Raw genomic sequence first — 12658 nt, forward strand, 5'->3', positions numbered from 1 at the left:
TATCTTGAGAAGCTAATGTAACTAAATTATTTTCTCATATTTTATCTTTAGCAACACGTGAAAACCCAATGAATTAGCCACAGAATATTTTCAAATTGTCCATTTTAAGAAGTATTGCCTTGTGGAAAAAGCAAGTCCTCTAGGTCCAATCCGTGGGAGATGATACCATTCACAGCCTAAGATTCTTTCAGTTCAGCTATATTTTTATTCTGTCAGCCTAATGAGAAAGATTTCCTCAATTAATGTTTCATAAAGGTTACTTTGAAAAAATTCATGTAAATATTTTGTCAAAGGTTAGAAGAGAAATATTGTGCCATTTGCCAGTCTATCTTAATTTAGTTTCCTTCTTTGACGCTGAACAAGCAAAAGGAATAAATGGATTATCAGTTCAACTAGTCAGGTCTGGCCCATTAGGAATATGCTTGCTCTCAGAAGATTAGTCTTCTGTATCTCTATCAGGAGAATGAAAATGAAATTCAGAATGAAGTCAGACATAAGATTCAATTTGAGGTTCTGACTTTTTAAAAATAGGAAATATAAGCTTCAGAAAACATTACATTTTCCTTATAGTTCCCTTGAACTGCCCGCTCCTAAATTCCACAACACATTTTATTCCAAATTATAAAGATGAAAACCACCAAACTAGTCCCTTTCGGCGGAACTTATATTTAATGCTCAATAGGGTATATGTTGAAAAAGCCTCACATCAAATATGGCGCACACTGCGGTATTTCATGTCCAGGGTAGTTCCACTAACAGCCGTACTGCTAACAACGAGTCTTGTTATAAAAGGATCACCTGCACAGTTAAAAAGCAAACAACAAACTACACAGAGACACATAGCAAACCAAACACGTGTACGCTTACTTCCTCAGTGGAAGAAGTTATATTTAGAAATGTACGAAAAATGGCTTTGAACACCTGCTATACCAAACACTTCTACAGACAAGAAAAAAAAAAACAAAACAAAAATCAAACATTTGTTTTCCTGCTTTTTCTTTAATACAGTTGCCATCTTACATTATATACTGTTAGGTGCCTCTTAATAGCATCTAATCTACTTTTTCGTTGCACCAGTCAGCATCCTAGGATAGAACTCTTATTACCACTCATGTTCACGGAGTACTGTTCGTAAGTACTAATTCATGGTTGGGCCATAATTAATGGATAGTGGTATTTTCTAAAAATGGATTAACGCACACATCCAAACCACATTAAATTTCCACTTAAGAGTTCATACATAGTCTATTTCCTTTCTATAGTTGCTATCACTCCAAATTATAGTTTTGAAATCCAAGAAGTGGGAAGAACGTCTTTTTGTTGTTGATGCTTCTTTCTTCTTTCCTTCCTTGCTCCCTCACTTTCATTCCTTTCCTTCTTTTTCTTTCTTTCTTAATAAGATTAAAAGAAATGGTTTATTAGGGAAATCAAAATCTAGTAAACATCAAAAACTTACAGATCAGAGTGGTCACAAACTCATTTTGTAATGATGTTAAAATTACTGACAAAATGTTTTTTAAAAACAAAAACAAAAAAATCTAAAAACCAGCACACGCCAATGGTGTTGCTTTATTTAAGCAACTGGCGTTCCTCTATGCTTTTGAGGCGTTTCTTCCGGGGCTGTACAAAGTCATCATCTGAGTCATCACTAAATTTATTATCTTCTGATTCATTCCTGAATTCTAGTTTAGGAAACTTTTTTTCTGGATAAAGGTTCTTTAGAAGTTCTTCAAAATAGCTTTCAAGTTTTATACCAGCATTGGCTACTTCTGAATCAGGCTGTTGGATAAAAATAAAAACATGAATTAAAAACAAACATCAATATTTTAACAGTCAACAGTCAATAAAATAAGTAAATTTCTCACATTTTTGTTCCCTTTTAACTCAAGTTTTGGGAAAGTATTTATGCATCATCAATGATGTAAAGTAAAATAATAGCCTGGGGCTAGACAAAGTCTAGAGAAGGTCAGATAAGAAGTAAATAAAAGGCTTAGACTCATCTGGATTATTCTATAAGGGAGTGGTAACTACTTATTTTCTAAATTGTTTTCAAGTTGTCAGCTATAATTTGCATTTCCACTTACCATATAATAAACCTTGGATAGTAATGTGGATAAAGTTTTCCTAATTACCTTTCATTCTCTGACAAACTTTAACTTTCAGAAATTTATACTATCATTGGTAGATACTCATCTCTTTTGTTGATGAAGTGTTTGATTTAATATTACTTTCGCATTGCTATTGTTTTTTGTTTTTTCCCTCTTACCTCATTGAATTCGGCACAGTTTTGAAAGATCAATCTAAAATCAGCTACAAAATCTTCAGGCTTTGTATACATGGAATAATCTTCTTGTAGTCTCTTCTTGATGGTTGACAAGTCCATTGGATTTTTAATTATTCTATAATAATCAGGCACCTTTCAAAATAAATGAGATGCTGTAATAAAAATGACTAAATTCTACCCGTCCTAAATAAATTCTACAAGCAGGAACCTTTTATAAGCAATAGTACACACACCCACACCCACGCACGCACATATCCCTTCCTGTCTTTTTAAAGTCTACTTAGTTGGGGCGCCTGGGTGGCGCAGTCGGTTAACCGTCCGACTTCAGCCAGGTCACGATCTCGCGGTCCGTGAGTTCGAGCCCCGCGTCAGGCTCTGGGCTGATGGCTCGGAGCCTGGAGCCTGTTTCTGATTCTGTGTCTCCCTCTCTCTCTGCCCCTCCCCCGTTCATGCTCTGTCTCTCTCTGTCCCAAAAATAAATAAATGTTGAAAAAAAAATTTTTTTAAAAATAAAGTCTACTTAGTAGTTGCAATCTGGGTCTGTATAAATCGAAATATCTACAAAGAATTTTGGGGGTCTTTATCTCAAATGAACAGTTTTTTCCCAACAGCTTAGGATATAGGACTAAGCCTCTTGAGAAACAACAGAAATCAGTCCGGAGGGGTGCCTGGCTGGGTCAGTTGTCAGAACATGCAACTCTTGATCTTAGGGTGATGAGTTCGAGCCCCATGTTGGGTGTAGAGATTACTTTAAAAAAATAAAATCTTAAAAAAAAAAAATCATTCCAGAGAATAGTAGGTAAGATGTATGAGATGAGAATATATGAGAAATGAATACAAGTTTTGGACCAGTTTGTGAACATTAAAGTGTATTCAAGATCAAAGCATTCTGTTTGTATTAATAAAACTATAAGATATGCATCAGATATAGGAAATTGACTATACATTCTCATAAATCAAGTTTCAAAAAAAAAAAATCACCCTACTGTGTAAAAATGCACAAAGTGATATTAATACTTACAGTTAGAGGAACTGGATCTTGAAAAGCCAGGCTCATTTCATGGCAATAAAGAAATAAAAGTAGGCGTTCACACTTCTAAGCAAAAAAATAAAATTAAAAAATGTAATAAAATAATGAAACCACAACTTATTTTTAACAACGTCATGGGTTTCAAAATACTAGAATAAAAGTTAAAGCCAGATAAATACAGGAAAAACATTGAAAGAATTTTCATCTCTTCAGTCATTTACTGAACTATATACTGTTTAATAGTTTGGGGTGTATGTGATATAGGAGAGCCATTCTTACAATTATAGGAACATCAAGTGTCATGAGCAACCTATTTGAACCTCTTTAAAAATAAGTTTCCACTTAACTCTCCAAATTGTATATTGGATTATTATAATTATTTTACATTTTATTTTATATTATTTATTTATTTACTTATTTTTTTAATATAATTTGTTGTCAAATTGGCTAACACACAGTGTGTATGGTATGTTCTTGGTTTTGGGGGTAGATTCCCATGATTCATTGCTTACATACAACACTGTATATTGGATTATAATTAATAATCAACAAGAAGAGCATATGTATGTAATAGATCCAGAGGTGGAACCCTTCCTATGGTGTGTCCAGTCCCAAGGCTGCCTGTCTGAATGCAGAAGGTCCCATCGGCTAGTTTTCCCTGCGTAGGGGTTTATCCCAGTAAACACAGTGTCGTGTTGGTAGTGTGTGTTTGGGCCCCTTCTTGCACAGTAACTTTCATATTGATTGTTTTACTTAATAATTTAGCAAAGGAACTTCTTTAGCACTAAAGAAGTGTTGATGTAGTAGCTTTTAATGTTAATTACAGTTAACTATATTAGGTGGCTTTGAGTTGTAAACCCAGTACCACTGGGTAAAAGAATGGAATTATTTCCAGGAAGAATAAATACGAAAACCCGTCTGTGGTGCCAATTCTCAACACATTAGGAAGAAAACTTATCTATAGTAAAAATAAAACAAATTTACTGAAGGTACACTAAATTTAAAACTCTGGACCACATAGAGGATACATGTTTTACCTTGTTCAACTACAGTCTTTTAAGCTTCTAAAAAATGTATAGACAGTACTGTGATTTTTTTTTTCATTTTAACCAGGAAAAGTCACAGGTTGTATCGCTTAAGATTCTTACGCTCTTGTGAAAAAACTAAAGAAAAAAGAGGTCAGCATAAAATTTTGAATATACACTTCTTTGACGAAAGGCACACTTGCATTACAATAATCCATCTAAACAAAAAAACTGTTTAGCTAACAGTCTAGGTTAGAAATGTTTAAAAAAACTTACCCTTTTATCTATTGGTGTTAATTTAACAAGGCCTTCAGTTTTCTTTTTCTCTGAGTTGTGACTGGGAGCATCACAATCATATTCAACTTCTGGTTTGGATAAGTCCCGGCAGAAAGTACAAATCCACTCTCCACTGTTGGGGGATAGAGTATTTCTGAATTCCTTTTCTTTTTTTTTTAAAGTTTATTTTTATTTATTTTGAGAGAGATATAGAGAGCAAGCAGGGGAGGGACAGAGAGAGAGGGAGAAAATACCAAGAAAGCTTTGTGCTATCAATACAGAGCCTGATGCAGGGCTTGAACTCAGGAACTATGAGGTCATGACCTGAGCTGAAATCAAGAGTCAGATGCTTAACTGACTGAGCCACCCGGGAGCCCCAGGAATTTCTGAATTCCTAATGCATCATTTCTCCCATCACCATCTCACTTTCCCACATCCTCCATACCATCTATGATACAGATTTATTTATTTGGCATGAATTTTTATCACTGAGAATTTACTGCATATCTATTATGTACACAGCACCATGCTGAGAGAGCTTAAGAGCAGAAATATAATACAAGGGCCTAAGTGGTAAACGTTAGGCAAGGAGGTATGAAACACTTACATGAAAGAAACACTTAAAAAAATAAACACACACATTAATTTATGGCTGATGTGAGGCACAACTGTTATTTTCCCCAAAATGATTCATGGAAAAGAAATGTTCTTGGTACTATTGTTGCAACTTTATTATTTAAAAAAATTTTTTTAAATGTTTACTTTTGAGAGAGAGAGAGAGAGAGAGAGAGAGAGCGAGAGAGAGACAACGAGAGAGCAAGTGAGAGCGAAAGAGAGCAAGAGAGAGTGAGTGACCAAGGGAGGAGCAAAGAGAGAGGGAGACACAGACTCTGAAGCAGGCTCCAGGCTCTGAGCTGTCAGCACAGAGCCCAACGAGGGACTCGAACCCACGAACTGTGAGATCATGCATGACCTGAGCCGAAGTGGGACGCTTAACCGATTGAGCCACCCAGGCGCCCCCATTCTTTCAACTTTAAATGTGGAATTAAATTTTAAAAAGTACAGCGTTCCAAGAACTAAAGAGATCAACGCAGTGGCCGCTCTTCCCCATCATCATCAGCAGGAGCAGCATCTCAGAGATGGTTGGAAAAGGTACTTGAGATATTTATAAATGATACAGCTCAATGCTTGGCAAAAACATGCAGTAACTGTGGCCATTGTTATGCGTAAGGATCACCGTTTTCTAGGGTAACCATCTGTAGTAATTCAAAGTAATTCAAAGTAATTCAAAAGTAATTCAACGGTTTTTTTCCCTTCTTCTTTACAGAGTAGATTTTTGAGAGAAGCGCACAGAATGGGAAGCAGAGTTATCAAAGCCCCTATGCTGAAGAATCCATTTGTGTGAAGTGGGTTTTCACTGAAGTTTTTTACAAAATTACAACGAGCATCAATTATTATTTCTAGTGAAAGAATGTGGGAAAGGGAAGTAAGTACCATCTTACCTTGGAAAATTTGCCAAGGTGGGCACATGACAAGAAAGATGAAACACTTTGGGACACTTCTCACAGCACAGGAGCTCCCCTCCATTCTGACAAACTGCACACCAGTCCTCATTGGGGTCGTCCTCTTTCCTGGTCTCTCCGACATGAACAGGTGACTTCTGGGAGGCATCCGGCCACTCCGACTTTCCATTGGAGGAATTTTCCTGGTGAAGTCCAGGTTGATCTCCTGTGCTATCAGGAGCATCTGACCTTAGCACAGACTCCTCAGAGGTAGAGCTCTGACTACTATTTAAGAGCAGGGAGGTGAGTATGCTCCTTGGATAGTTGGTCTGCAATGGAAAGAAGTTAAGAATATGTGTTTATTTCTCAAAATTGGCATTCTTCATTAGCACTGCTGCAATTCGGGACCGTAGACTGCTCTCTCATAGGCACCTGCTTACTTCAAAAGAATCTGTGAATATGTATGAGAACAGAAGAGGTTTACTCTAATAGAGTCCCCAAAGGTAAAGAGGACCTGAATCTCTACCAAAAACTATCATCAAAATAGAAGATCAGCAGGGGTGCCTGAGCAGCTTGGTTGGTTAAGGGTCAGACTCAAGGTTTAGTTCATGAGATCAAGCCCCACGTTGGGCTCTGGGCTAACAGTGCAGATCCTGCTTGGGATTTTCTCTCTCCCTCTCTTTCTGCCCCTCCCCTGCTCTTTCTCTCTCTCTCAAAATAAATAAATATTAAAAAAAATTATATCCAGACTCAAAATATGTCTACTGTTGGTTTTTCATTCATAGAAAAGTATTGTGCTTTAATTCTTATAATTAATTTCACTTCTGCAAGAGCTATTAATAACTTTAAGATGAATCTAAATTTTATGTTGGGGCCTGGGATGGTAAAATTTTTAATAACAACATCTATGATTTCCTTTAAACTTTTAATATTTAAAGTAATAAATGCAGATTTAGTTAAAAGCATGATTACATAATCTCATTCCTCAGAGGCAATTATTTTTAAATTATTTAGCTTTTCTTTTGCTATTTATTTTTAAATAATTTGCTTGAGGGGCGCCTGGGTGGCGCAGTCGGTTAAGCGTCCGACTTCAGCCAGGTCACGATCTTGCGGTCCGTGAGTTCGAGCCCCGCGTCAGGCTCTGGGCTGATGGCTCGGAGCCTGGAGCCTGTTTCCAACTCTGTGTCTCCCTCTCTCTCTGCCCCTCCCCCGTTCATGCTCTGTCTCTCTCTGTCCCAAAAATAAATAAATAAACGTTGAAAAAAAAAAATTTTTTAAAAAATAAATAATTTGCTTGTATTGTAATTTCTCAGATTTTCAATTTTAAACATATTTTCAGTCTTAAATGTGGGTATGTATATTCTTTATGATGGAAGATTAGATTTTTCCTTCCTGCCTCTCTACCCACTCCTTACACACATACACGCCACTCATGCCACTTTCTTAACGCTTTATGAAGTAAGTATGTATGTATGTATTTATTTGGTACCAGTATAACTTTATGGCCAACATCTATTCCAATTGGTCAGTATCACTGCTGCACTGGTTAAGTGTCCTGAAAAATCAATTTCTGGTTAAATTCATGTTCAGGTTATATCCTGATTATATCTAGTTTTTAGTTAAATTTGTATAATACAGGTGTTTGTTTATACCACTGTAAGTATAAATATTGTTCATCACATAACCACAGAATGTACTATGACTATACTTCCTTTTTTTGTCTTTTTGTTTTTACTGTGATTCAATTCTTCCTTCCTTCCTTCTTTCCTCTCCCTCCGTCTTCCACCCTTTTCTTTCATCTGCTTACTTTTCTAAATACTATATCTCTAAGTCATTCTCACAGCCTCCAGTAGGGTTATAAAATGCTTTCCAATACTGCCGAACATTTTTTTTTGCTCTTACATATATCCCTACGGAGTCTCCCATCCTCCCTGCTACAGGATGCACCAGGGGAGCTGTTGTACTGGGAAGTACTCTTTTTGTCTCTCTTCTGGGATCTTATGCCTCCTTTCTTGGTTCATTCCATTTTTGATGAAGCATACTTTCAAGTATCTTCTGGAGAATGAGTACATGAGAATTAAAATTTCTCAAACCTTGCATTTATGTCTAAAAATCTTTATTTAATCTTTATGCATGATTGAGAATTTGCCTGGGTGTAGAGTTCTGGCTATGAAATACTTTTGCTCACAATTTTGGTATTTCTCTTTTGTTTCAGATTCAAACATCCATTTTGAGGACTCACTGCCATTATGTCTGATCCTTTGCATAAGGTGTTTTTTCCATCATAGAAGCTTTTAAAATCCTGGTATCCTGAAATTGATGATAATATAATTTGAGTCCTGGTTTCATTTAATGTTCTGTTATTTGGGTCCTTTCAATTCAGATGTGCATGGTTTTCAGTTACAGTAAATTTCCTTGTATTATTATTTTTTTTGCCAATTACCTTCCATGTGTTTTACTCAAATGCCCAACTTCCTTGTTTTACTCAAATGCCCAACCCCAAATGCCCCTGATTTTTCGAACTCTTCTCCCTATTTTCCATCCATCTTTTTCTTTTAATTTACTGAGAGAGGTCCTCAAACTTTTCAACCTTTAAGTTGACTATTTCCCTGTTTTTAAACATAACATTTTTTTAAAGTTGATTTATTTATTTTGAGAGCATGAGTGGGGGACGGGCAGAGACAGAGAATCCCAACCAGTCTCCAGGCTCAGCACAGAGCCCAACATGGGGCTCAATCCCACGAACCATGAGATTGTGAGTGACGCTTAAGTGACTGAACCACCCAGGCGCCCCTCAACATAACATTTTTAACCTCCTATCTGCTAGTTACAAGTTTCTTTCATCCTATCCCCCAAATTGATATAATTACATTTTGAGGCCTAGATTCTTCATCGGATTCTTGTTTCACTATGACCACAGGAAAATCGTAATTTTCAGGTGGTCCACTGTTTTCCTGTTTTATTCGGATTGGCTCCAACATGACCACCGGGACTTTGTGTGTGGAATCAGCTCCTGCTGGTTTGCTGGAAGAGCCAGAGCTGTAAGAGAGAGAGAGAGAGAAAAAACAAAAACATCAAAGAATGCTACCTTAAGTGTCTCAAAACAAAGCATAACGATAGCTTTTAGAAGTAATTCTGTATAACTTCACAGCAATGGTCACCATGTTCCATTATCACAATCCATGATAAATGACAGTGAGATGCAACCACTGCCTGCACACAGATGCCTGCACACAGCTTCCTGTATAAAAAACCTTTTACATATTAACCTATGTCATTAGTCACACTATACTTCTGGAAAGATATTTGAAAAGATTTAAATAAAACCCGAATCATAAGAAAACAGACTTGAATACTCTGAGGCTCTCCAATTGGGCAGTCAGATTTTAATATCTCAGAACTATCTTTCCCACTTCCTTCTCTAGTCAGTGACAAAGAGCACTCTGGGCCCACATTAACGATTTACTGTCACAAAGTGTGAAGACAATTAACTAGAGATATAAACTGTTGGTGTTTGGCTATTTTAAAAAATGTACTGGGACAAAAACCCTTTACGGATACCCACAATGTTCTCATGGGATTAAAGGCAACATTTTTCTCTTGAGAGAATGTATCTTCCATATGATTAGCAAATAAGAACTGGGTTCACTAGGAGAAATCTGTAAGCATAAATAGATGAGCAAAGCAGTAAGCTGGGAGAGAATTTCAACAACTATGACTTTGTTTATTTTAAAGCAGACCTAATGTTTGGGCATTAAAAAAGTCAGAGAACATTGAAGTTAGTATAAAGTTATTGTTTCTTTTCCCCCTAAGTTTGTGTTTGTACATATCCTATATAGTGCAATCTGTTATACCTACTTCGTTTCAATTTCTTCCTTGCTATTAGGCTCAAGACAAACATATCATCCCCCCCAATTTTTGTATCTCTAAAGACACAATTATACTTTATTTACTTAACCCATTAATTAGTTTGTTAAATTATAACAATCATTGAAATTTTGATTTAAAAGTTAAAAATAAAGGAAGTCGTTCAAGATGTATTGAGTACCAAGAGCACATTGAGCCCTGGCAAGAGAAATCTAATCAGAGATTGTATACACTAGAGGATAAGATTAAGTCAGTTTACCTTCCTCGGCTCCCAACACTGGAGGCACTAGGTGAACGTATTGGTGGGTGAACACTAGTCATAGTAACAGGTCCTGGAGAAGAGGAAATCATTCACGTTCATAACATGAGTTAATGATTATGTGTGTCATTTCCTACTGAATACGCTCACTTAGCACTGGAACAAAATGGAATTATATAAAACAATAACCAGTTGTTGGACTCCCAGCCAAGTCTAACCTGGTTAGACTAGCAGAATTAAACCTCAGTACTCCTGGCATTTTGGGCCAGATAATTCTTTGTTGTGGGGGATCTCCGTGCACTGTGGATATTTAGCAGTATCTCTGGCCTCTACTAGTTATTAGATGCCAGTAGTATCTCTCCACATCTCCCACCCAGGGGTGTGACGATCAAAAATGTCTCCAGGGCCGCCTGGGTGGCTCAGGTGGTTAAGCATCTGACTTTGGCTCAGGTCATAATCTCCTGGTTCATGAGTTGGAGCCCCACATAGGATTTTCTACTGTCAGCATGGAGCCCACTTTGGATCCTCTGTCCCCCTCTCTGCCCCTCCTCTGCTTGTTCTCTCTCTCTCCCCCTCTCTCTCAAAAACAAAAAACAAAAAACAAAAAACCAAACCAAACAAAACAAACCTTAAAAAAAAAAAAAAGTCTCCAAACAGAGTCAAATGTAAAGCAGGGCAAAATCTCAGTGAGGACACTAGTACTAGTGAAAGCTACAGACGACAACGAAAAGCAGTAGGTGCTGATGTAAAAGCAGTCCAAGACAGAAAGCCACACAGAGACCAATCAATGGAGACACCGAGACAACTATTCTACTAGGCAACGCATTAAGATACTTTGTCCAATGCCTAGCATACAGTCAGTTATGCGTAAATGTTAGTCTTAGTAATATTGTCAAAATGGTATCCAGAAATGTTCTGTCAAGTTACACTCCCGCCAGCTATGTATCAGAGTACTTCTCTTATCACATTCTTATCAATGAGTATTTTCACTATTTAAGTCTTTGCTAATTTAACAGTTAGAAATTATATCTTATTTTGATATTTATAATGACTACTAGTGACATTGAAACCCCCAAGTTACTGGCTATTTGTATTTCCTCTTTAGGGAATTATCTAGTCAAGTCCTTTGGCAATTCTGAGTATTTTCCTTAATCATTTATACAAACTTGTTATATAATTTAACAGTTTCTATGCCATATTTGTCAACAGTGTTCTTCCATTTTGTTTGTATGTGTTTTAAATAAACATCTCCTTTTATATTGTGTAACTGTCTTATGTTTGTGTGACTGATGAACCTTCAGAAATTCTCCTCTCTCCATATTTTGTTCTAAGGCACCTATTTTGCCAACATCTGTGAGTAGTATTAGGTGAACAGGATTAGGGAGAGTGCTTCTCTCTTAAAGGAAATGAGTAGGTATGTTAAAAATTCTTAAACATCAATTACACACACACACACACACACACACACACACACAGACACACAGACACACACACACACAAAACCCACCAAAGAAGAGACTGACACTGATAAATTTTGACCCTAGGCAACTTACATCCAAAAATATACCATATCACAGGAAAACTTATCAAAAAGAGTAAGTATAATACTAATTTCCTCCTAGGAATGCTCTAATGCCTACAAGTTTTGTTGAAATTAAAAAGGTACAGAGGTTTAAACTTTGCTTCCCACCTTGAAAGTAGACTAAATTTAAACAGTGCCCAAAACTCAGACTCATTTTAATCATCCAAGAAAAGGGTGGAGGGCAGAGGTGAGGGACGAGGGTAATTATGAGTAAAAAAAAAAAAAAAAAAAAAATGGGAAAACACCCCAAAGTCAAAGGAAGCTCACTTTACCTGCAAGGCCTGGAGATGGCACGGATGAGTTTGGTGACTGGACGGTTCTGTTTGAGGGTGGTCTTGGCTGGCCATGATCTATACTGGTATCTTTCCTCACAATATTGTCCAGCATAATAGTACTTGAACAGTCAATCTTATAAGAAACGAAATTATTTCACAACATCCCGACTTTGCAAGTTAAAAGCTACTTTAAATTTAAAAGAAAACTTTAATAGTTTAATTACTATCAAGTAATGAAGTATATGAGTATCATATTTAAGAAGTTCTGATGTATATTTTCCCTATAAACAATCTTGAAAAAAGCTTTTATTCATCTTAATGGTCCATCTTAGTAAATATACTGAAGACATACTATTTCAGAAGTTATGAGGAAGGAGAAAGGAGTATCATGTATCATTCGCACCCTTAAAAACTCAAACAAAAAAATATATAACTTATTTAAAAATAACAAAAAGTAACCCCCCCCCTCCAAAAATAGCGCAGTTTTACATTTTTGCAAGTTTCTTTAGTGTCTGGCTTAATTAATAGCCAAAAGGATTCTTTTATGTGCATAAGAAC

General features: G+C 36.5%; 1 protein-coding gene across 2 annotated transcripts in view; it reads right to left on the minus strand.

The window, feature by feature from the left end:
• Nucleotides 1-858: 858 nt before the first annotated feature.
• TRIM24 (tripartite motif containing 24) overlaps nt 859-12658 on the minus strand; it is a 131743-nt gene continuing 119943 nt past the window's right edge. For both annotated transcript variants that reach the window (XM_086689126.1, XM_086689120.1), the window contains exons 12-19: nt 12098-12233; nt 10244-10316; nt 8988-9156; nt 6118-6446; nt 4616-4748; nt 3306-3380; nt 2267-2416; nt 859-1779 (exon numbers count right to left, since the gene is read on the minus strand). In XM_086689126.1, the coding sequence (XP_086545252.1) occupies nt 1570-1779; nt 2267-2416; nt 3306-3380; nt 4616-4748; nt 6118-6446; nt 8988-9156; nt 10244-10316; nt 12098-12233 (1275 nt within the window). In that variant the 3' untranslated portion in view covers nt 859-1569. The remainder of the gene's footprint in view (nt 1780-2266; nt 2417-3305; nt 3381-4615; nt 4749-6117; nt 6447-8987; nt 9157-10243; nt 10317-12097; nt 12234-12658) is intronic.

This window comes from Puma concolor, chromosome A2, assembly GCF_028749965.1.
Source record: "Puma concolor isolate L17-30 chromosome A2, mPumCon1.1.hap2, whole genome shotgun sequence".
Classification (NCBI taxonomy): domain Eukaryota; kingdom Metazoa; phylum Chordata; class Mammalia; order Carnivora; family Felidae; genus Puma; species Puma concolor.